The 23,669-nt window shown below is 46.0% G+C and overlaps 1 protein-coding gene and 1 non-coding gene across 2 annotated transcripts in view; both read right to left on the reverse strand.

Annotated features, from left to right (window-relative positions):
* ADAMTS17 (ADAM metallopeptidase with thrombospondin type 1 motif 17) overlaps positions 1-23,669 on the reverse strand; it is a 351,240-nt gene that overhangs the window by 275,796 nt on the left and 51,775 nt on the right. The window contains 1 exon segment of the mRNA XM_032623836.1: positions 5,045-5,217. Coding sequence (XP_032479727.1) covers positions 5,045-5,217 — 173 coding nt within the window.
* LOC116750305 lies at positions 17,875-17,981 on the reverse strand. Its single transcript, XR_004349001.1, has one exon. It is a non-coding gene; the product is annotated as a U6 spliceosomal RNA (small nuclear RNA).

Consider the following 23,669-nt stretch of genomic DNA (forward strand, 5'->3'; position numbering starts at 1 on the left):
GAGCCCAGCAAGAAAACTCCTGCAGTTGTCGAGGTAAAAAATAATGACAGTCAGTCCAGGGTGAAGATGGAGAGAAAAGGCAGATTTGAGATATGCTCATCACCTTGACAAGGTGGTACAGGGGTCCCTCAGCCCAGGCCTGAGTCCTCACCCTGCTAAGTACTCACTGGGTCTGCACCCTGTACTCCCCACAAGCCTCTCTTTCCTTTACTGTAAAATGAGAATGATAAAATCCACCAGGTATGAGAAGGAAGTGACATGAAATCAAGAAGCTTCCATTTGGACTGGTCAGTGCATCACAAACACACTTCCTTCCTTCCTCTCAAACATGGGCCATTGGGCTACTGATTGACATAGATCTAATACACCACAACTATAAGATGCTATGAAAACTGTGAGCACTTGACACCAAATTCTCCCAGCTGTGGATGTGCTACAACACACATAGGTCCCACAAGCCCCCTGGCCTGCCTTGGGGACAGGGACTTGTCTGTGTTTAGCTCCTGGGGTCAGAGTGGCACATAAGAGTTGAGTCGGTCCCCTGCCCACAGAGACCCAAGTGGAAGGGCAGGGAGGGGTGGGCGCCTGGACACTGGCACCAGATGATGCTGGAGAGAAACTGGTTGGAATAAAGGTGGCAACCACTCCAGCAGATTTCCTTCCAAATCCAGAGGAGCTAAGGAGACAGAGCTGTTTCAGTCCTACACAGCCACAGAAAACACTGTCCGACAGGAAAAAGAGGGGTTGGCTGGCCTCACCTTCCTGCTGGCTGCACCCGGGGGCCCTGTCTAATGACAGGGCTCCTTGGCCCAGCCACAATCCTTTCCCATCCGCCTGGCTTAAAGATGATCTTACTAACAGAAATCCCTTTTCTGAAACAGCCACAGGCAGGATAGAATTCTTTGGATTTTCTACACTAGAGTTTGAGAAATTGAAGGACGGTGATGATGGTGGAGGGCGGCCTCATTTAAAGTAAGGTGCATTGTCTGAATGTAACTTGTTTTTAAATATGCTGAAGAGCGACCCACAGCTAGAGCAACAGAAACAGGTTGCCAGTAGTGAGAGTCTGTGAGTGGATCAGACACTCTGCTTTCATTTGCTTTCTGGCCTCATCAGACTGGCCAAGAAACTCCAAGGGCAGATGACTGAAGGGCTAAGTGTCAGTGTACAAATGCCACATGCCCTTCACCAAAGTGCCACTGCTCTTATTAGGTAGGCCTCATTAAGAAACATGTAAATCCAAAATTAATGTGAATGGCCCCAGATTTGCCCTCAGCAGCGGGATCTGGAGCCTCCAACATCATAGTACCAGCAGCTGAAGAGGACTGAAGAGGGTCAAATTAAAGCCAAGCATCACCACCACTCAGCCCCTGTAGTTCAGTCCTTACAGCCCATGGTTCGTGGGGAGAACAATGTTCCCACGTACAACCCCTCTCCCAGCCTGTGATAAAATAGCTGCCCTTGTCCAGATGATAAAATTAGGAAAGCAAACGTCAAACTAGGAGCTTTGCCTTATTATTACTTTAGTTGTTGTAATGAATGTTTATTCTTTGGACTTGTGCCCTGGACAAAAAATATAAATGAGATAAAATTACCTACAGGTGAAAGAGTCTGGTGCCAAGCCAGGACCCAGCAGCCCACTCCTGGGCTTCCTCTGGGCAACTGCAGCACTGCAACCCATCATTAATCAGCCACCGGGGAGACCCGGGCTTGTGCAAATGTGGAACTCAGAAATATTTCTCAAATCAGGGACAAGAACCATTAAAAGTTAACAGAAGCAATTCCACTTCTGGGTCCATACCCAAAAGAAGTGAAAGCAGGGACTGAGACAGACTGTACACCACGGTCACAGCAGCATTGTGCACAGAGCCTTAGGAGGAGGCAACCCGAATGTTCATCCATGGATGAAGAGACAAACAAAATGTAGTCTGTCCACACAGTGGAATATTATGCAGCCAAAAGGAAGGAGATTCTGACACCTGCTAAAACATGGACCAACCTGGAGGACATCATGCTGAGTGAAATAAACTAGTCACAAAAGAACAAATACTGTGTGACTCCACTTATATAAAGTCCCTAGAGTTGTCAAATGCATAGAGACAGAAAGTGGAAGGTTGGTTGTCAGGGGCAGGGCGAGGGAAGAATGGGCTGTTAGTGTTTAATGTGTACAGAGTTTCAGTTTTGCAAAACAAAAAGAATTCTGGGGATGAATGGTGATGATGGCTGTACAACAATGTGAATGTACCTAAATGTCATAAAACTAAGACTTAAAGGTGGGTGAGAGAGAAAATTTTATGGTATGTATTTTTTAACCACAAGTTTTAAAAATCTGAAGAAAGAAAGAGAAAGGAAGGAAGGAAAGAAGCAAGAGGAAGGAAGGAAGGGAGGGAGGGAGGGGGAAAAGAAGGAGGGAGGGAGGAAGGAAAGAAGTTAATGGAACTCCCAGAGTTGATGACTTTGAAAGGGAGGGTGACCAAGTGCCTCATGTTGTGCCCATGTCTTGAAAACAGATAAGTCCTGGATCAGTCCCACAGGGGGTCCACATCTCCATTTGCTTTTCAGAAGAGCCCATCCTATAGGGAGGTCTGCGGGTCCAAACAGCGACTCATCTCAAAGACTCTAATCTCCACGCACCACCAAAGCAGCCTCAGCTTTAGAGCACGGCCTGTCTGAGGGCGTGTGGACCAGACAGACGGAATTTCCTGCAAATTGATACGTGTCCCGAAAGCAAGCACTGGCAAGTCACCCTGACAGAGGTCAAAGCACTAGAGCCTTGTCTTCACAGGGGCCAGGACTGCCATGAGGCTCGCCACCCCCATTAGCCCAGGATGGGGTTCACGACCATTTATTTCCCTGTGGCCAGTTATAGACAGGCTTGGCCTGATGGTCACAGCCCCACCAGTGACTTCCTGTGTGACCTTGGCGATGTCTCTAGCCTCCCTGCTCTTGGGCTGCCTTCAGCCATCTTTCACCCCCCCGCAGCACAGCCCAGGGACTGGCCTTCTCTTCTCACTCTCTTTCCATGAGCCTTACGTGCCTTCGCAGCCTGGCACAAGGCCCTCGGGGTGGCTAAGCCCCTGCCTCGCTACTCTTCCTGCAGGGGGAGTCAGCTCAGAGCGGTTCTGACACTGCCAGCCAGCTCTGTGCTCAGAGCAGGAGTCCTGGTCCAGGCCTGTCTGGGCCTAAACCCCACACTTGTAATCCCTGACCCCTTTCCCTCTCCAAAGTCCTCCTTGACCCTGATTCCACCTAGCGAGGCTCTTTTCTCTTCTCCCTCAGCCAAGATCTTCTGCGATGCTGTTTCTACTTCTTCACTTCCTGGTCTCATTTCAGTTTGCCCCTACCCAGCTGACACCCCCAACAATCCTGAAAGCTATCCCTTCGGGGACCCGGCTGCAGCATCTGGCATTGTTAACCACTCCCTTCCTGTACCTCTCACCTTTTTCCTTAGGGACAACCTCTGCCCAGTCTGTCTGCCCTTCTGCCAGCTCCCCATCCTCTGCCTGGCCCCCTGGGACTGGCACTCCACTGGGCCATCTGTGGGCAGCTTCTCTTCTCCCCGATGTGCTCCACCTGGACATGGCTGGCCATGCCAACAGCTGCAGCTCCCAGCTGTGTGCCGATCAGCCCCAGTCCCTACTTCCAGCCAGGCCCTCCATCCTGAGCTCCCGTGGGGAACTCAAAGCCAGGCTGTCCAGACTAGAACTCCTCGCTGTGTCCCCAAATGCTCTGTTCCTTCTTTTCCCATCCAGTGGCCCACCATCCACCCAGCCACCCAGGTTATAGCCCAGGGGTCCCCTGGATTTCTCTCGCCTCCTCCTCCTGCCTCTCCAAGCCAGGCACCAAGTCCTGTGGGTCTTTCCTCCCAGCACATCCTCCTCTCTGCATGAATGCCTCCTCCATCCCCACTCCTGCCCCTTAGTTCGCACTCTCTCTCCTCACACACTCCATTCCCAGTGCTCCTTCTTGCCCTTCTCACTCCAATCCACCCAAGTGCAGCTGCTGGGGTTGCTCTTCCAAACCTCGCTCCAGACATGTTTCTCCCCTCCCCGTCGGCAGCTCCGCTCCTAGGGATGCCTTACCCCCTGCCAACATCCTGACCCTATGCACGTCCCCACATTAAGGCTGCTCCACTCCCTACTGCAGCCACATCACACCACCTGCCCTCCCCCGGATGCAGCTCCTGCGGCATCCCCTGCATGACCTGCCACCGCTCCCCCATCTGGCAAACACAGTTGAAGGGTCAGCTCTTTCATGAAGCCTCCATGCTGTGGGGTGATCACTCCCCAGCCCTCCATCCAGCCCCCAGTTCTCCCTGCAGAGATGTCTACTGAAACACAGACACTCCATCCATCTGTGACACCACTGCCCCCTGAGGGAAGGACCAGGTCTTTTGGCATTTGTCCCCCCAGCAACTAACACAATGCCAGGAGGTCTTCAAAAATGCTTGTTACAGAGTGGATAGATGGGTGGAGTTGGGATGCACACAAACATCCTTCTGTGCAAACAACCACCTGCATCTAAAATCTGAGGCATGAGGTCCCTCCCCAACCTACCCACCAAGTGAAGGTTTCCCTCACTCCTCATTCAACAAATCAGATGTAGACATAGGTTCCTTCCTTGGTTCCCTCAACTAGATAACCTCTCTTCCTTGCACACGACAAGCTCTGTTTTATATTAAAGTCTGATCTTGATTCCTCCTATGAGACTGTTGGCTCCTTAGATCAGGGACTGACTTAGCGTTGAATCCCCTTGGAGGGGCATTTACCCACAGAAAGGGTCTTGGGAGGCCTCTGGTGAGGAGTGCAGACAGACTCCCATCACTGAGCAGACTCAGGCGCTGACCCCAAACCAGCCCAGGCTGGTGAGTTAGGCCTCTCCCTGGGGGCACCTCCCAGCCCCCTGCGCTCCATGTTGCCCAGGGGTCACAAGGCTGTGTATGTCCCCATCCCTCCCCGCCAGGAGAAGATGGCCAGCACCCACATGCAGAGTGCTCGTCCAAGAGGAAGCAAAACCCCTGGTCAGGTGCTGGTCCCGGACTCACCATGTTCATAACAGTGAGGATGAACCTCTGGGCGGCCTCGGCCCCATGGTACTGCACCATGTCAGCATCGGCCACCACCAGCGTCTCCACTGTGTGCTCGGTGGTCAGCCGGATGGCATTCCTCCGCTCCCGCCAGTCTCGTGACGGCCAGCCCCTCCTCGGCTTCTTCTTTTCTAGAAAACAATAGAGACATCTGTGCAGCCCTTTAGTGTATTGGCTTCCTGTCCACGCAGTGAACAGGCCTTCCATCAAGCCTCCCCAAGAGAATGGTCAGTCTTCCCCGGCCAGTGGCCAGGCCCAGCATCCATTGCCCTCTGCTGCCGAGGCTGAGCCTGCATGCCTGGGGGCCAGATGTCACAAGGGTCATGCCCGCCCACTGTGGCAGCGATGGGGCAGATGGGGCCAAAGATTACAGAATAGAAAACCTGTCCCTGCAGGGAACGGGGAGAACAGCACAGTCTGTGGAGGAAAAGGAAGCCTGGGCCCAGCGGGTAGGGTTAATGATACAGACCCCCAGGCTTTCTGAAAGCACCATGACCCACTGCTGGGCCAATGAGCAGGGGCCTGGAAGAGGGCAGTCCAGAGACCACGCCGAGAGTCACAAATAAGGAGCTACAAACTTTAGCAGGCACAAAAGCAGTACTTCAAAAAAAAAAAACAGGACACACACATCCAGGCCAAGACTGGAGTTTGTTCTTTCCTTACCACAGGGAAGGTATTAGTAAACAGTAAGTAATTCTCCACTGACTCCCCTCAGATCAACTGATTTCCTAGAAGATCTTACTTGCTAAACAGCTATGGTCATTATTTTGAGCCCACGTCAGGATGTCTGGACGCTCAAAGCTGCCATGTGAGGACTGACATACAGATTTGTGGGTGCAAACGCCTCTGACTAACATCAAAGGTTGGTATGAATAACGTGCACTTTCAGAATCCGAATGTGAATAGAAAGGCAGTTCCTTAATTTGATAGCGATTTTTTCTATCTTTATACCAGCTCACATGGAAGCCAGCTCTGCTACAACTTCCATGCAGTAAACCCAACCCATATATGTACAAACTGCCCTCATACAGTGACCCAATCATTCCAGAACCAAAGATGCATACTATAAGAAAAAACTGAAATATGGGTCATAGTGTACAAACAAGAATGGTCCGTGCAATGAGACAAACTGGAAAACAATCTAAAATCCAACCACAGAGAAAGCCAACAATGGTAAAACAGCAGGCAGCCATGAAAAGTACAACTGTGAAGATTATTTAGTGATGTAGAGAGAAGCAGATATAAATCTATATATATGTCTTGTCAACCTGCAGGGTGGTTCCCTCCTCCCCAAAGCCAGGCCCACCTCCCATGGAGACTTCCAGGCCTCAGGAATCGAATTCGGGAAGGCAGGGTCTATTCTAAGATAAAAGGTAAGGTGTCAGATGGTACTGCCTTTGTACATGGCCAAAATGAAAGAGGCCCCTCTTTGAGGATCTCTCTCTGGACCTACACCCACATTCACCAATGGGTCGTCTCGGAACACGAGGAAGGTGGACCATGGGTGACCTCCAAATCCTGGGCTCAGCATGCCTGCCGGGTGCTCACTGCCTGGATCAGGCCAACCTGTCCATCTTGGAATTTGTGATGAGCCATGTCAGCCACATTTTAAAGCAGCAGAACTAAAGGGCCACCCAAGCAGGAGCTTTGCTATAACAAGCTCACCCACATTCTCCCAGGCGACCACAAGCCAAACTGTGCCTCAGCTCCTCCCAAAGTTGGAATTTATTGCCCATCTCTCAGCATCCCAACTCATGAACTCCTCTGCAGTTCTTCCCCACACTGGCTGCTTGTTTTCACACCATGTCTATATTTTCTGGTTCCTGTATGAAAAGAGCTGCATTTTTAGCAGGGTCTAAAGGATGCACTACTGACATTTCTCTGGGAGATGGCGAGCTTAAACACGTAACAGGGGAGTACTAAGAAAGGTAGCCCAGCACTCCCCACCAGAGGAGCAGATCACCCCCTGGACATTTCACACATCAAAATGATGCACTGGGCATCACCCTTTCAAGTAGAAACAAACAAGACCTGCCCCTCCCTCCCTGATGGACCTTGGAGAGCTAATAAACAGGGTATCATAAAGGGTAAAATGCTGTACGTTAACATATGCCCAGAACACTCAGTCACAGGTAAAACACAACGGTCAGTTGCTCTGTGGTTTTTAAAGGGTTTGCACTACAACTACCTTATCTGTCCCTTTCACTGCCCCCAGCCCCAGGTCCAGCACATGTTGCGAAATAAACACTCACTGAATGAATGCATGCTTGAGTGAGTGAATGAATGAATACATGGATGAATGAGAGAGTGAAATCCCTCTTTCCCACAGAACAAAGCTGAAGTCAAGCACTGGGCAGGGGTAAATTTGGCCCTAGAACTCAGGCTTCACCCAGCAGCTCTGACTCTCCCGCTTGCATTGGCTTTGGGTGCGAACATGCTCCTCGCTGTTGTCTGAACTTAAAACATGGGGATGGGAAAGGCCACAGAAAACTCAGTGAGAAAGGATGCTGTATACCGACTTGGCTGCTGCAGGGCCTGACCAGGAGAAGCAGCCTTCAGTGACGGCTCCTTCCGCTCAGATGGCCTCCACTCGCACCAGGTCCTTGAGCAACAGCAGCAACTACACAGCCAGCTCCCGGGCCATGTGTGCTCTTACCTGAGCCCCCCTCACCAAGGACTGCTAACTGGGGCTGTCACGCCACAACCACGCTAGGCTGGCTGGTGACCCCCACATACCCCAGGGCTCTGTCCTGTCCCAAGCACAAGAGGAGAGGCCCCAAGCCTCGATTCAGACACCCACTGCTAGGTTGGTTTCAGGAGATAAAAATTTTTCAGATTTCAAAAGGCAATGCGGTGCCCGGGCCACATACTGAATACCCACTCCAGTGAAGTCTAGGGCAACAAGCCCTCATCAAAGGCACCACTCTTTCTGCAGTGAAACAATAAAGATGCTCAACAGTCTGTCCAAAAGCCTGGATTGGGTAATAGCAGGTAAGAGACCGAGGACCTGCATTCCCTATCCCTGCAGGTGGGAACAGGGGTGGAGGGGGAGGGAAGCTCACCCTCCTCTTCTCTCCCTGCTCCCAGCAACACCTCCACCAGCAAAGCTCTACAGCCATCACTTCTGATGGTTCTTCCTTTCCTACAGGGAAAACGGAATCATAATCTATTTTCACCTTTAATTCCATGAACTGCATAAATATACCCTAATAAACAAAGTTTCATCAATACAAATATTCACAGATTATAAGCATATTGAAAAGCAAGAAGAAAAACACCAATTTCATAATAACATGAGTGCTGGATTTAGACCTCACAGGAGAAGTCAAAGTTCAGGCCAGGCAGGCGTGCAGCCACCTGGGGGCCCTCCAAGCTCACTTGGTCATTAGCTGTCTCCCTCCACTGTGGGAACAAGGGAGGTGGCCCTCACCCCACTGATGAGGACAGACCACAACCTGCAAGGCCCCAGGCCCTCTCCTGTTGTCACAGATACTGGGGATCATTCCCAAGTCCAGCCCAGCAGTTTCTTTTGCCAGCACATTGCTGGGGCTTGGTGCTGACTTGGTAGATTTTCAATCTCTGGCTTCATATTTTTCTTACATTTATTTTCCTTTTGCCTCAATTATCCATTAAAAAAGAAAATTGTGTGTGTTTATGCAAGTTACCCTGAATCTTGTTTGGAACAAGATGCGGGAGAGAAAAAGACAAGGAAGAAAACAATGGTATTCTAAATGTTGTACTTTTAGCATATTCAAATTATATATTACTTATTCTAAGAGTTTGGAGACTGATGAAAATGCTGAGCAAATACATAATTTCCTGTAGTTGTTAGTTTTGCTCTTGGTAAAGTAAAAAATAAGCTCAGTTATGAACTGCCAAGCTCTATATAGTATAGATACTTCTTTAGTTTAACAACAATAGAGTATTTAGGTATTCACTAGGGAAAACCAATGCATAAATCACAAAATATTTGGTGTGAGAGTTCAAACGGTAGAAGCCAGCCCTGGAATTACTCTACGTCCCGCTGCACAAGGAGGATCCTTGCATGTCTGATTCTATAATGTCATCACCAGAGAAGACCTCAGGTTACTCTTTGTGCCAAAGGAGAACTGCCAGCTGCAGAAGCAAATTAGAGGGAAAGCAGACATGGTGAAGGAAGTGGAGACAGCTTCCCAAGGGCACTGGGCTCTTCAGGCTGAGAAGACAAAGATGAGTCTCCACCACTAGGAACCAGGTAGCAGGTGTCAAACATGCTTACAGAGTCAACAGGGAGATGCAGACTTAACCTGAACTTGTCATTCAAGACAGAAAAATAAACATTTCCCACACACAGCACTCAAGGTCCAGATCAAGAACGTCCCCACCTGGGCACACTAGCACGGTGGACAACCAGAACCCGGGGAAGAGTCCAGAATCACGTATTCTTTTAACCATGGGTTTTCTCCAGCTCTCTAGTGGGCAGGACAAAGGCAAACCCATCAGAAGCCTCAAGTGATCCCTCAGTCCCTTCTATAACACTGAAGGACGGAAAATTAAAAACACTCATCAAAGGGAATTCCAAAGAAATTCCACTGCGTGTTCCAAGTCAGCAGCCTCAAGTGATCCCTCAGTTCGCAGGGGAGGGGGCAGTGAGAGCACCCAGAAGGACCAAGGGCCCAGCAGCCAACATAACAGGAGGGCAAGAGTGGGGCAGCAGAACCAAGAAAGGGGGATGACAGGTGGTCTGAGTTAGAAAGAAGAGGTGAGAGCACAGATGGTGACACTGGCTTCCGGAATAAGAGGGGTGCTGCTCGGCAGGCAGGGTCCCCTTGTTCACTCGGTGGCACAGCCCACCCAAGGTACAAGGGTCTACAGCTCCCCCGCCTGAACTGGCTGGGCTGCCATGCAGGACACGTGGATGGGACTTTTCTTTTTTCTGTACCTACCACATCGAAAACTAATTCAAAACTAGAAAACAGAAGTAGCCATGAGAACAGTAAAACCTCTCAGACCAGACTAAGCAGGAGACTGGAGCTCTGGGGTCCATGCAGCTTGCCCAAGTGACCGCCCCCCACCCCCGCCATGGCCCACTGCAGGTGGAGGACCTGGACAGCCAACTCTGAGGTGCTTGGAGTGCCCCCTGAATCCCCTGCTCCCCAGCAATCCTGCAAACTCCAAACTCCCATCCATGTTATAGTCTAACATGGGTCTGTGCTCGCCTTCTGGGCTAGACTGTGAGCTTAAGGACCCAAACATCACCCTCTGGACCCACCAAAGCGCCGAGCACTGCCTGGTGCATAGTAGGAACATAACATTCGAGAATTACACTTAATTGAGTGAATTTTTTTAACTCTTTGAAATTCCTAATTAATAACAAGATTAAGTGTCAAGGAACTTAACCTAAATGCCCTAAAATTGAATTCTCACACAGTACTCCCTCCACCTAAGGAGGAGGGGACAACTCTAATTGTGAGGAGCCCAGCTGTGACATCCAACAGAGCTGGGCAGAGTCTGCTCGTGCTGGGCTGGCCAGGGGCAAGCTTCCTCATCTCTAAAACAAGGGGATAATTATTCTGCTCTCTTAGGGTGGATGTGGGGAAACTAACACAGGGCCAGGTATATAATAAGCACACTCAAATGATGCTGCTAGTCTTATTTCTATACTTATTATTACATTACTATTATTGCTGTTAACTATTAGGGTCTAAATGCTAATTTTTAAACTTTGCATGCATGACCCAGAACCAATAGTGGATTCTTGTATGCACCCTACAGGGTCTGATCAGGACCTCTAGTCTAGACACTAACCAATCAACTTGTTGTCTTCGACATTTCTTACTGGGTAGGGGCATGAAAGAGTTTCTCTAAGGACATCCTCAATCATGCAACAATAAGTTATAATTATACAAAAATATCAGTTTCAAGAGGAGTGGCTTATAAGTCCTGCTCAACATCCCAATGTAACCTCCCAACATTCCAGAGGGCAGAATATTTTAATCATCAGAAATATGATAGAACACAAAACATGACTGTACATGAAATCAGCTATTTAAACCATGAAACATTAATGACATTTCACACAGGATAGAAGAATGGAAATCAAATGTTTCTCATTAAGATGGAAAACAGACAGTCACAATCCTTGGAGGAGAGACCAATTGTCGCCACAAGCGAGATTTCTGTGTACAGACACCCCTGCCATGGCCACATCAACCCATTTTCAAGGAACCAAAGCCACCGCTGCCACAGCATGAAAAATGGTAAGATGTGTGGTTTCAACTGCATGTCCAATAGCCCCACTATCTTTTGTCTTTAACTCTCCCAAAATAAGCAGAGATGTAATAAAAATACCTTCAGGGTGGGAGTTGGGAACTCTGAAAATTCACCTGGGCCTAATCTTGATGCCGTTGAAGGTGCCACTTAACAAAGGCATCCATTTCCTGTGCACCAGTTATTTGCCCTTTTTCTCCCAGCCCTCTCTTCTGTGCTCCACTCTGGGGTTGGGGGCCTGTAAACTATTTCCTGGACTCCCTTGCTAGCTGGCTTCCTGTTCAGCTCTGCCAACAGGGGGCGCTGGAGGGAGACTGGAAGGCAGGAGATGGGGAGAATGGGCTCCTGTGTTTCAGCTCAGGGTGGCATTGTTCCAGCAGTATTGGGTAGCTGTGGCTCTAGCCTCCAGCTCCTGGGGAACTCCCAGCCAAGCCTCCTCATCTCCCTCAGAGGTACATCCATAGAGACACCTGCTTGGCTGTACCTCATTGATGGTCTGATGTCCCTCACAGGTCTGAGCCCCAGCCCCACAGACCACTGCTGCAAGCTCTGTGGTCTTGGAAATGCCACCTTTTCTCTTTTCTTTCCCCAGCCCTGGGGTGATAGCTATTACCTGGGTTACCTCAGCTCCACTTTTGCTCATTCAGACTTTGACACTGATGTAACCAATTCCCTGTGTTAAATCTCATAATTAGAAATACCTAGCACAGTTTCTGTTTTCCTAACTAGACACAAACTGATATAGCCTAAAATGAGAGGGTCAGTCCTAGAACTAATTCCTATATTTCATTCAAGCTTCAAGGACTCCTCCCAGTTCTAGAAATAAGGATTTATTTCTTCACCATGGAAATATTAAGATATTGGATATGCACTTCCACACTGCAGAACCCTGCCATAGACAGGAACGCTGCCCTTCATTCTGAGTCATCTTTAATGAAAACCAATCAATGGGGTGCCCTGTGAAGGAAACGCAAGCATCATTGTGTGCCATAGACTTCCCAACAGCCTATCACTGCCACATCCAAAGACCCGAGGACAGCACCTTACAGATTCATAGTCAACATGGGGAAAGTACTGGAGGAGGAAGCAGGAACAACAAGTCTCATTTTTAAGTTTGCACACACACAGACAAACAACATGCTTTCCAAAAAAATTATCAGGTCCAAAAAAACTATTTTCTGATCACTTTTATTTTCTTCAACCAAAGGGTCTGCTTATTTAAAAACAAACAAACAAACAAAAAACTACCTTTTCAACTAGAAACGATGGTTCCACATGTGCAGAAGCACTCCCAGTCAGGTGAACTTTTGGCAGCTGCATAAATCCAATATCCTTGAAAAATAATGGCCTTCTCTCTTTTTTTTTTTAAAGGAAAAAAATAAGTTTTGTGCTCCAAGTATGAATTCTTTAAATAACTTCCCCCAAGGCCAAGTCACTTTTATAAAAGGCATATTTTTTTCATGTAAATTCCTTACAAAGAAAGGTGGAAAATAAGGTTTTTTGTGGTTAAGATGCTGAATGAAGAACTGATCAACCTTGGAGTCCAAAATCAGTCCCTTCATTAGGCAGGAGGTGTCTCACACACACCCCCACCCTGGGAGGCAGCAGGACCAGGGGTAAGAAGGCTGAGCTGGCCCTGCCAGACCTTTCCACCCATGGTCAGAGCCACGTGGGCACCAAGCAACCAGGCACTACTGTCTGTGGGTGAGGTGGGAAGATACTCATTTGGTCACCAAATATGAATTGTGAACCTACTATGTGCTAGGTAATGTAGGTGACCACCTAGGAGGAATAAACATTAATCAAATGAACAAATGAATATATAAAAATTACAAATATAACAAATGTTTGCAAGAAAGAATAGATAATACTATGACAGGATAAAAAGAAGGGGGTTCCAATTTAGATTGGGTTCCATCAGGAAGTGACACTAGGGCCAAGATTAGGAGGATAAGCAACAGTCAATCAGTGGCAGTGAGAAGAGAGGAGATGGGAGCAGTCCAGGCAGTGGGGACAGCAGGTACATAGGCCCTGGGGACAGAAGAAAGCATGGCATGTTCTAGAAACCACAGGGATCCAAGAGCCAGAGAGAGTGTGGCTGGCCAAGAGGCTTGAGCAATAAGGCAGGGGCACACTTGAAGGGTCAAATGCAATGTGCTCAGGGTTTTCTTCTTTAACGCCAGAGCAGTGGGAAGCCATCTAGGGCTTGTGCTTCCAATGTGTCACCCTGGCTGTTATGGGTAGAACAGATTCCAGGGGGACATGGAAGTGGGGACACTAGTTGGATGACCACTACAGGAGCTCAGGTACATAGGGACCACAGCTAGACAAAGGGGGCAACTGCCGGTGAAAGGAAGCAAATAGATTCAGGAGGTACTTAGAGGGTGAGGCCAAGAATACTGGGGATATTTGGGTGTGTAAAGAAGGGCTATCAAGTATAACTCCTGGTTTGTATGGTTGTGCTAACCACTGAATTAGGGACCCCTGGAACAGAGCCAGGTGTGAAAAAAAAGCACTGCAAGTTTTGGCCTTGTTAGTTTCAGGTGCTTTTAAAGTACCCAAGTGGAGAGGTCAAGTTGGCTGTCGAGTGTGCAGGCTTGGCGCTCAAAAGCAAAGGCGAGATCAGAGATAGGCATCTAGGAAGCAACGATCCCAGACCGATCCTTCCGGGACCTCCAAACTGCATGACTGGAGAGAAGAAATGGAACCAAGCGGGGGGCGGATGGCAAGGTGCAGGGAAAGCAGAGCACGGCGTCACAGGAGCAGGGAAAATAAAGTCTCAGGAGGAGGGGCTGCTCAGCTCCTCCAGCACAGCTGAGGGCCAGGTCCAGACCCAGGTGGGTCTTACAGAGAGTGCTGCTGAGGACAGGGGAGCGGAAACCAGGCCAGGGAAGGGAAAAAAGTGAGAGGTGAGGAAATGGTACAGACTTTCGTGAGGTCTGGGGAGGAGAGAAACAGGAACAGTGCTGGAAAATACTAGAATTGAGGGAAGCTTGAGATGGAAAAAACTCACACATCCAATAAGAAAACCCAGGCCCACGGAAGACTGCCATCTTCACTCGGTTTCTACCACTCTCCCTGTCCAGTCACAGACTGCCGGCAAGGAAGAACAAGGCTTCTAATACACCCACCTCACACCAACTGAGAAAAGACGATAATTGTTCAACAGGTGCCAGTCAAACCCTGAATCTGTGGCTGGCCGGGCGCTGGGTGCTCCCCTCAAGGGAGGGAGAGAAGCATGTAAAACTTTAACAGTCCTATAAATACCCCACAGATGAAAGAATCGTCAAGGAAACAGCCCAGACTCCTAGGGAAAGCAGGCTTCCAACTGGAAGGAGAGAAGGAAGAAAAGCACTATTCATTGTATCAGGAAAGGGCAGAGCTGTACAACCAGAAAAAAAGAAGCAGGAAAAATGGAAAATGCAAGGTAGCACCATCTAACAAAGACGCTGGGCCTATTCCAGTAAGAATGTTTCACACTGGCTGTCATAGGGTTCCCTGAAGGTAAGGCAGATGGCTGCGTTTTCTGGTTTATTTCACATCAGTCTAAAACCTCGTCTCAACCTCTATTAAATATTAAATGTTTCCCGTAAAAGATACTGCATTAGTCAGCTAGGGTTGCCATTACAAAGTAACAGACTGGGTGGCTTAAACAACAGACATTTATTTCTTCACAGTTCTGGAGACTAGAAGCCAAGATTGAGGTGTCAGCAGGGTTGGTTTCTTCTGAGGCCTCTCTTCCTGATTTGCAGATGGCTGCCTTCTGTCTTCATCTTCACAGATCTTCCCTCTTTACCCATCTAAGTCCAAATTTCCTCTTCTTACAAGGACTCCCTAATGACCTCATTTAACTATAATGACTTCTTTAAAGGCCCTATTTCCAAACACATTCCTAGTCTGAGGTGCTGGGGGTTAGAACTTCAACACAGAGATTAGTGGGGACACATTTTAGTCCATAACAGATGCCCATCTTCTTTCTTGCCTTAAGAAGTGTGGACTGGGGCTTCCCTGGTGGCGCAGTGGTTGAGAGTCTGCCTGCCAAGGCAGGGGACACGGGTTCAAGCCCTGGTCTGGGAAGATCCCACGTGCCACGGAGCAGCTGGGCCCGTGAGCTACAAATACTGAGCTCTGCGCGTCTGGAGCCTGTGCTCCGCAGCAAGAGAGGCCGCGACAGTCAGAGGCCCGTGCACCGCGATGAAGAGTGGCCCCCGCTTGCCACAACTAGAGAAAGCCCTCGCACAGAAACGAAGACCCAACACAGCCAAAAATAAATAAATGAATAAATAAATTTATAAAAAAAAAAAAAAAAAAAAAGAAGTGTGGACTGGGCAGGTCACCTTCACATGAGTTGAAGTGTGTATAGCCACATAGTCAGGACAATCAGGACAACGTGTGATTCCCAGAAAGAACAGTCATCTCAGAGGTCCATCAAGATACATTTGGCAAATTCAAGAAAACAAATGCAAATGTTTGGAATTATCATGTGCTTCTCACCACCACTTTTCAGTTAAGTCTATTGCTGAAAGATTACATTAGCCTACTGGAGCTTGATGATTTTATCTTCTAAATTGATGGAAGAGAAAAAAAGAACATCCCCCAAATACACAGCTTGGAAAGAGAAATTAATTAACATGCCATGTTTCAGCCAGAGCAAGACGGGACAAACAAAAGCCTGAAAAGAAATCAACTTGTCTTCTGCACCTGGAATCCCCCACAGGGTTCCTGGATATGGTTTCTTTTGACAGATAGTCTTTCATCTTTGGCAAAGAAGTACAAGAAACTTCAGACAGCGCAGATATTCCTCCATCTTTGCAAGGAGGGCAGGCCATCATATCTTTGGACCAGGAACTCTTCATTGCTTCAACACAAAACTAAAATATAGGTGAAGGCTTCTTCCTTCCACCCCTCCCCTGATACCCGATAGTGCTCAGCATAGCCTCGGGTCGTGGGCTATACATCTCCACAAGTATCTGGGTTTTGAGGGTGGGGACTGCCCTTCTCGCCTCTGTATCTCCCACACTGAGCAGGGTGCCTGGTACGTACGTAGTTGGCTTTCAGTCATTATTTTTGAATATGTAAGTGAATGAGAGGATGAAGTCCATAAACAAGGAACAAAAGGATCAAAAAATCCTTTGCCCTCTTTTTAGAAGCTTAGGGAAAACAAATTTGTGGTTCTGTCTTGGATGTCAGGGGTTCTTCCAAATATATTGGATGCCCACATATTTCCAGAGCAGTTAACAATCAAACATCCTTCACTCCTCCAAAGGCCCCCTGAGTTTCACAGAAGCCCGAGATGTCCCCTAACACATGGAGAGAGAGCTCAAATAACCCACCAGCAGACCTAGAGGTGGTAAAATAAGTCAAGTGCTCCTCTTTTGGCCTAGACCCAGTCACCAGACTATGACTCTTTCCCAAAGAACCCCCTTCCCGAATGCCGAGGACACTCCAGGGCCAAAGAACCTGCCCAGAAAGGCACATTCATCTGAGCATGGCTGCAGTTCTCCTGACACCCTTACTAGTGGGGCTCCCAAACTTCCAATGTCCCCAATGGGTCACCAAGAGGTGAGTGGTTCCTTTATGGCCACGTCAGCCATTCCTTGGACTTCCACATGTAAAGTAGCCTTGGGCTCCACCAGGATGAGCAAACCAGTCAAACAGCAGAGGGAATGGAAAACCTCGTTACGCCAACTCGCAAATTCACTAAGACCCCCCACTCCCAATTTCCTGTGGCCTCCCTCTGTCGTCCTGTGGCTTCCCCTAAAGTCCAAGTAGGGAGCAACCACATAATCACACTGGCCTTCATGAGTTCAAGCACTGAATCTCCTCCCCACACCCTGGCCTCTGAACATGCAATAGCTCCATTTGGTAAATTCTTTTCCAAACAGCCACCTGACTGACTTGTCCTCACAACTCAAATGCCATTTTCTCAATGAGGATGTCCTTGGACCCCTTCACCTAAGTCACCAGAGCACACTTCTCTTTTCCTTGGAGCACTTAACCACAATTTGAAATAATTTAACTGTTCTGTGTTTAATAACAGTCTCTTCCACTCTACAGGAAGCTGTGAGAACAGGAATCATGCCAGTTTATTCATCGCCCCATACCTAGTGCCTAGCACATAGTAGATGTTCAGTAAATAGTTTTTTTGAGGGGGGAGTGGTCTTACCACAGCCTCACTTTATTTTATTTACTTTCATTTATTTTTTTAACTTAATTGAAGTATAGTTGATTTACAATGTTGTGTTAGTTTCAGGTGCACAGAAAAGTGATCTAGTTATACATACACATGTATTCATTCTTTTTCAGGTTCTTTTCTCATATAGGTTATCACAGAATACTGAGTAGAGTTCCCTGTGCTATACAGTTAAGTCTTGTTGGTTATCTTACATATAGTAGTGCGTGTACGTTAATTCCAAGCTCCTAATTTAATCCTCCCTGCCATGTTTCACCTTTGGTAATCATAAGTTTGTTTCTGATACCTGTAAGTCTGTTTCTGTTTTGTAAATAAGCTCATTTGTTTCTTTTCTTAAAATTAGATTAAAAATATGGAATGCTTCATGAATTTGTGTGTCATCCTTACACAGGGGCCATGCTACTCTTCTCTGTATTGTTCCAATTTTAGTACATGTGCTACTGACACAAGCACTAAAGAGTTTTAAAATAAGTGAAAGAAGAAATGGAAGAATATTAGACTTTTGTAGTACTATGATAAGTACTTCCTCGATTTTATCACTTTTTTTTTTTGCGGTACGTGGGCCTCTCACTGTTGTGGCCTCTCCCGTTGCGGAGCACAGGCTCTGGATGCGCAGGCTCAGCAGCCATGGCTCACGGGCCCAGCCGCTCCGCGGCATGTGGGATCTTCCCAGACTGGGGCACAAACGCATGTCCCCTGCATCAGCAGGCGGACTCTCAACCACTGCGCCACCAGGGAAGACCCCTATCACCTTTTAATTGTATTTGATGTTTAAATCTTTACCCATGCTTTTACCATAACTTTTTGGTATCATTTCTGAGTCTCTGTCATTGAATAGAGGGTTTTAATGCCTTTATATTTATTATAAAAATGATAATTTTTTATCTTCTGTCATGTTTTTAGTTCCTTTTCTCTATTTCCCTATGTGAGCTATATTTCACTGAGTTTATCATCTCCAGTACTTAGGAAGAAATTCTACAATAAGCTATCCTTACAATCTTAGGAAACATTCTTTCCATGTCAAGAACATAGTAGAACTTTGGCTTTCCCTTTGGGCAGAGAAGAATTTAACATCCCTTTTTTTCTCCCAGATTCCTTTCCACTTTTCTTTTATTTATTTATTTATTTATTTATTTATTTATTTATGGCTGCATTGAGTCTTCGTTGCTGTGCATGGGCTTTCTCTAGTTGCTGCGAGTGCGGGACACTCTTTGTTGCGGTGTGCAGGCTTCTCATTGTGGTGGCTTGTCTTGTTGCACAGCATGGGCTCTAGATGCACAGGCTTCAGTAGCTGTGGCACACAAGCTCAGCAGTTGTGGCTCATGGGCTCTAGAGAGCAGGCTCAGTAGTTATGGTGCATGGGCTTAGTTATTCCATGGCATGTGGGATCTTCCCGAACCAGGGGTCAAATCCATGTCCCCTGCATTGGCAGATGGATTCTTAACCACTGTGCTACCAGGGAAGTCCCCCACTTTTCTGATTTGTAAATATTTCTTAAATTTGAGGTACAGAATATTATTAAAGTACTTTATATTTTACACCTTTCCTTACTTTTTACAACAGCTTTATTGAGATATGATTCACATACCATACAATTCATCCATTTTAAGGATACAATTCAATAGCTTTTGGTATATTTTCAGAGTTGCACAACCATGATGACACAAATAGACCATTTTTATCACCCAAAATGAAACATTATACCCATTAGCAACCACTTCCCATTTCGTCCTCTACCACCCCCGCCCTAGGAAATCACTAGTTACTTTCTTTCTCCATAGGTTTGCCTATTCTGAATATTTCATATAAATAGAATCATTTAATATGTGGTCTTTTGTTTCTAGCTTCTTTCTCTTATGAAAATATTTTCAAGGTTCATCCATCCAGCATGTATCTGTACTTTATTCCTTTTTGTTGCCAAATAAGATTCCATTGCATGGAATACCACTTTGTTTTCCATTCATCAGTTGATGGACATTTGGGTTGTTTTCATATTTTGGCTATTGTGACTAATGCTCCTATGAACATTCATGTATAAGTTTTTATGTGAATAAATGTTTTAATTTCTCTTGGGTGTATACCTTGGAGTAGAACTGCTGGGTCATGTTGTAACCCTTTGCTTAAACTTTTGAGGAACTGCCAACCTGTTCTTCAAGTGTCTGTACCATTTTATATTCCCAGCAGCACCATATGAGGGTTCTAATTTCTCTACATTTCCACCAACACTTGTTACTGTCCATCTTTTTTATTGTAATTATCCAAGTGGGTACGAAATGGTATCTCACTGTGGTTTTGATTTGCATTCCTCTGGTGTCTAATAATGCTGAGCATTTTTTCATGTGATCATTGGCCAATTATATGTATATTCTTCAGAGAACTATCTTTTCAAGTCCTTTGTCTAATTTTCAATTGAGTTGTCTTTTTATAGTTGAATTATAGGATATATCCCAGATACAAGTCCCTCATCAGATATATGATTTGGAGAAATTTTCTTCTATCATGTGAGTTATCCTTTAATTTTCTTGATGGTATCCTTTGAAGCACAAAATATTTTAACTTTGATTAAATCCAATTTATCTTTATTTTCTTTGGTTGCTTGTGTTTTTGATGTCATTCATATCTAAGAAACCATTGCCTAATTCAAGGTCATAAAGATTTATTCCTATATTTTCTTCTAGGACCATGATAGTTTTAGCCCTTACATTTAAGGGAAGTCTTTGATCTTGCCTTAACTTTTTAATTATTGCTTTCCATTTGGAACTGTATTTGCATCAGTTAGTTAGGCTTAACTCTGTTAAACCAGTTTCAATCATCCACATCAACTCTTTATATCATGCCCTCCCTATTTCTAATCTTTTAATTTTGCTTCAGCTCATAATCAACTGCAATTATGTTTTAAAGAAATCCTTCCTAGAAGGACAAGCAGGGTGTATGGTTTCTAACCTCTTACATATCTAAGAGCATCAGGTGCCCTCACAGGTGAACAACAAATTGTCTGAGTGTCATATTCTTGGAGCAGAGTCACTTTTTTTTTAAAATAAATTTATTTATTTATTTTTGGCTGCACTGGGTCTTCGTTGCTGCACGTGGGTTTTCTCTAGTTGTGGCGAGCAGGGGCTACTCTTTGTTGCAGTACGTGGGCTTCTCATTGTGGTGTCTTCTCTTGTTGCAGAGCACAGGCTCTAGGCACGTGGGCTTCAGTAGTTGCAGCATGCAGGCTCAGTAGTTGTGGCTCATGGGTTCTAGACTGCAGGCTCAGTAGTTGTGGTGCACAGGCTTAGTTGCTCCACAGTATGTGGGATCTTCCCAGACCAGGGCTCGAACCTGTGTCCCATGCATTGGCAGGCGGATTCTTAACCACTGCGCCACCAGGGAAGCCTGCACAGTCACTTCTTGTCCCAACACTGCAGTCCTGGCTCCACTGTCTTCTAGGACTTAGTATCATGGACAACTCAGGCCTGCCAGATTTTTGTTTCTTTTAAGTAACCTGTTTTGTCTGCTTGAATACTGGTATAACTTTTCCTATTATTCTTATAATTCACAAATTTTGCCAGAATAAATAACTGTGGGCCTATGTATATGAATTTTGATCAAAACACAGTAAGCCTTTTATCTGGTAAACTGAGATTTTTTTTAAACCTTCCAGAAAGTCTTCATTCATTAAAAATCTTTGATGAATGCCCCTATCCTAACTTGAGCAGAGGGGTTCCTTCTACAGAGATTCTAAAATTGGACTTACATTTTCTGTACCCCATTTCTATCACTTCCTTTCTCACCACTCTATTCTTTCCTTCCTTTGCCCCCAAAGAAGCATGTCACATTTATTCTCTACATCACTAATTCAAATGTGTAATGTTTCAATTCCGTAGTGCCTCCCTTGTAGATTTTAATTCTGCTACAGCAAACTAGTTTTATAAGCTTTCATTATCTCACCAGTTCCCTTTTATTTTAAGTTTACTGTTTTTACATCTCATTCTGAAGTTCTTATGGCTTTTGCTTCTTAAAGTCCTATCTTCTTTTTTTATGATTTCTGACATCTGTTTAGGTCCAAATGTTCTCTTTTTTATTGAAGTATTGTGGATTTACAATATTATGTTAGTTACAGGTGTACAGCAAAGTGATTCAGTTATATATATGTACTTTCAGATTATTTTCCATTATAGATTATTATAAGGTACTGAATATAGTTCCCTGTGCTATACAGTAAATCCTTGTTGCTTACCTATTTTATATATAGTAGTGTGTATATGTTAATCCCATAATTTATCCCTCCCCACCTTTCCCCTATGGTAACCATAAGTTTGTTTTCTATGTCTGTGAGTCTGTTTCTGTTTTGTAAATAAAGTCACTTGTATTATTTTTTAGATTCCACATATAAGTGATATCATACATTATTTGTCCTTCTGTCTGACTTACTTCATTTAGTATGATAATGTATGATAATGTCTAATGTATGATAATGTCTAGGTCCATCCGTGTTGCTGCAAATGGCAATATTTCATGTTTTATGGATGAGGAATATTCCATTGTATACATACACCACACCTTCTTTATCCATTCACCTGTTGATGGACACTTAAGTTGCTTCCATGTCTTGCCTATTAGAAATAGTGCTACTATTAACATTGGGGAGCATGTATCTTTTCAAATTAGAGTTTTCATCTTTTCTGGATATATGCCTAGGAGTGGGATCACTGGATCACATGGTAGTTCTATTTTTATTTTTTTAAGGAAACTCCATACTGTTTTCCCTAGTAAAGCCTTATCTTCTTACATCCTATTAGGATACCGGTTTTCTAAAATTTATTCTGGTCCTGAAATAAATCCTTTCCAAAGATATGTTTTCTCTGCATATCCTTTCCCTTACAGGCTATAGTATTTGAACTCAGACCCTCAAATGGGTTTTCTGTACATACTCAAATTGCAATGAGGAGAGGTCTACCTAAAGCCAGCACCAAGACTTGGGTGAACAGGTCTCCCTTGATCACAACAGTCAGCATCCCATCTCAGACCTGCTACTAGAGGACAGGCAGACAAGCACGATGTTCAGTAGGCATCTGTGTAGTCGGCTCTACCAGGCTGTGGTGGGATCCTGTACCTCCCCAGGGAGCAGTACTGTACATTCTGAACTGACGGGACACTTAAATAGGGATCTACAGGCCTCCTTCTGTCCACAGGGCAATGCTAGATACAAAGTACCAGCAACATACCTCCCGCCATACCTCCCTCCAGGGCTGCCCTGGAGTTAGCTGTAGAATGGCTATAAAACAATGGCTAATGCCAAACCAAGAGGGACAGCCAGCAAGTTTCCTAAGTATCATAAATCTTCTAAAATTCAAAGCCAAGGACAAACAAGAGATGGGGAAATATTTCTTCTGGCTCTCTTTCAGACAGGTAGGATTTGGCCACTCTGAAAAGCCCACTGACTACCCTTACCAATCCAGGCCCACTGTTCTTTATAGTTAGTGGAAAGTCCTTGCCAATTTTGACAACAGTTTGCCTATCTCCTTCATTTTTCTAAATATGTTTTTGCCTTTTTCTGTCTTCATACGGGTTATAGTGGAAGGACCGCTTGATAGTTGCAGGGTGAAACCCGAGGCCATGCTGTAAGCATGCTTTGCAATGCGCGCAGTGCCCTTGTTATCCAGAGATTAATAAGAGAGCATTTCTATGGCCTCCTAATCTGAATGTGTCACCACATCCTGGGTGATTTATTTTAATCTGCTGCCACTGGTCTCCTATAACAAACTCATTTGGACTGTCCTAAGCTCTGTAGCACAGTCTTTACAAGAAGCTCAATGAGCCATAAGTCCACCAACCTCAGCATTCAATTCCTGAGAGACAACGTTCCCACGTGGCAAGTCCAGACACTGACAACATGTTGGGAGCTGAGATGCCCCAGTACCTCCTCAGGACATTCAGGGGAGTCACATGCTCTCTCTTTTTATGGTACTGCTCTGCCCTATCTTTTAGAGACAGGATAGACCCTTCACCTCCTCCCTCCCCCACCTTCTTGTCCTTTTCACCCATATTTATTGCACGTCCTTTCTGAGCCAGGCTCACATCACTTCTGCTCTGATCCTGGCACACCTGAGCCAACCATCCACTGCACAAGACTGGCTCGTACTGAGTGGCCCTTGG

This window comes from Phocoena sinus, chromosome 2, assembly GCF_008692025.1.
Source record: "Phocoena sinus isolate mPhoSin1 chromosome 2, mPhoSin1.pri, whole genome shotgun sequence".
In the NCBI taxonomy this organism is placed as follows: Eukaryota; Metazoa; Chordata; class Mammalia; order Artiodactyla; family Phocoenidae; genus Phocoena; species Phocoena sinus.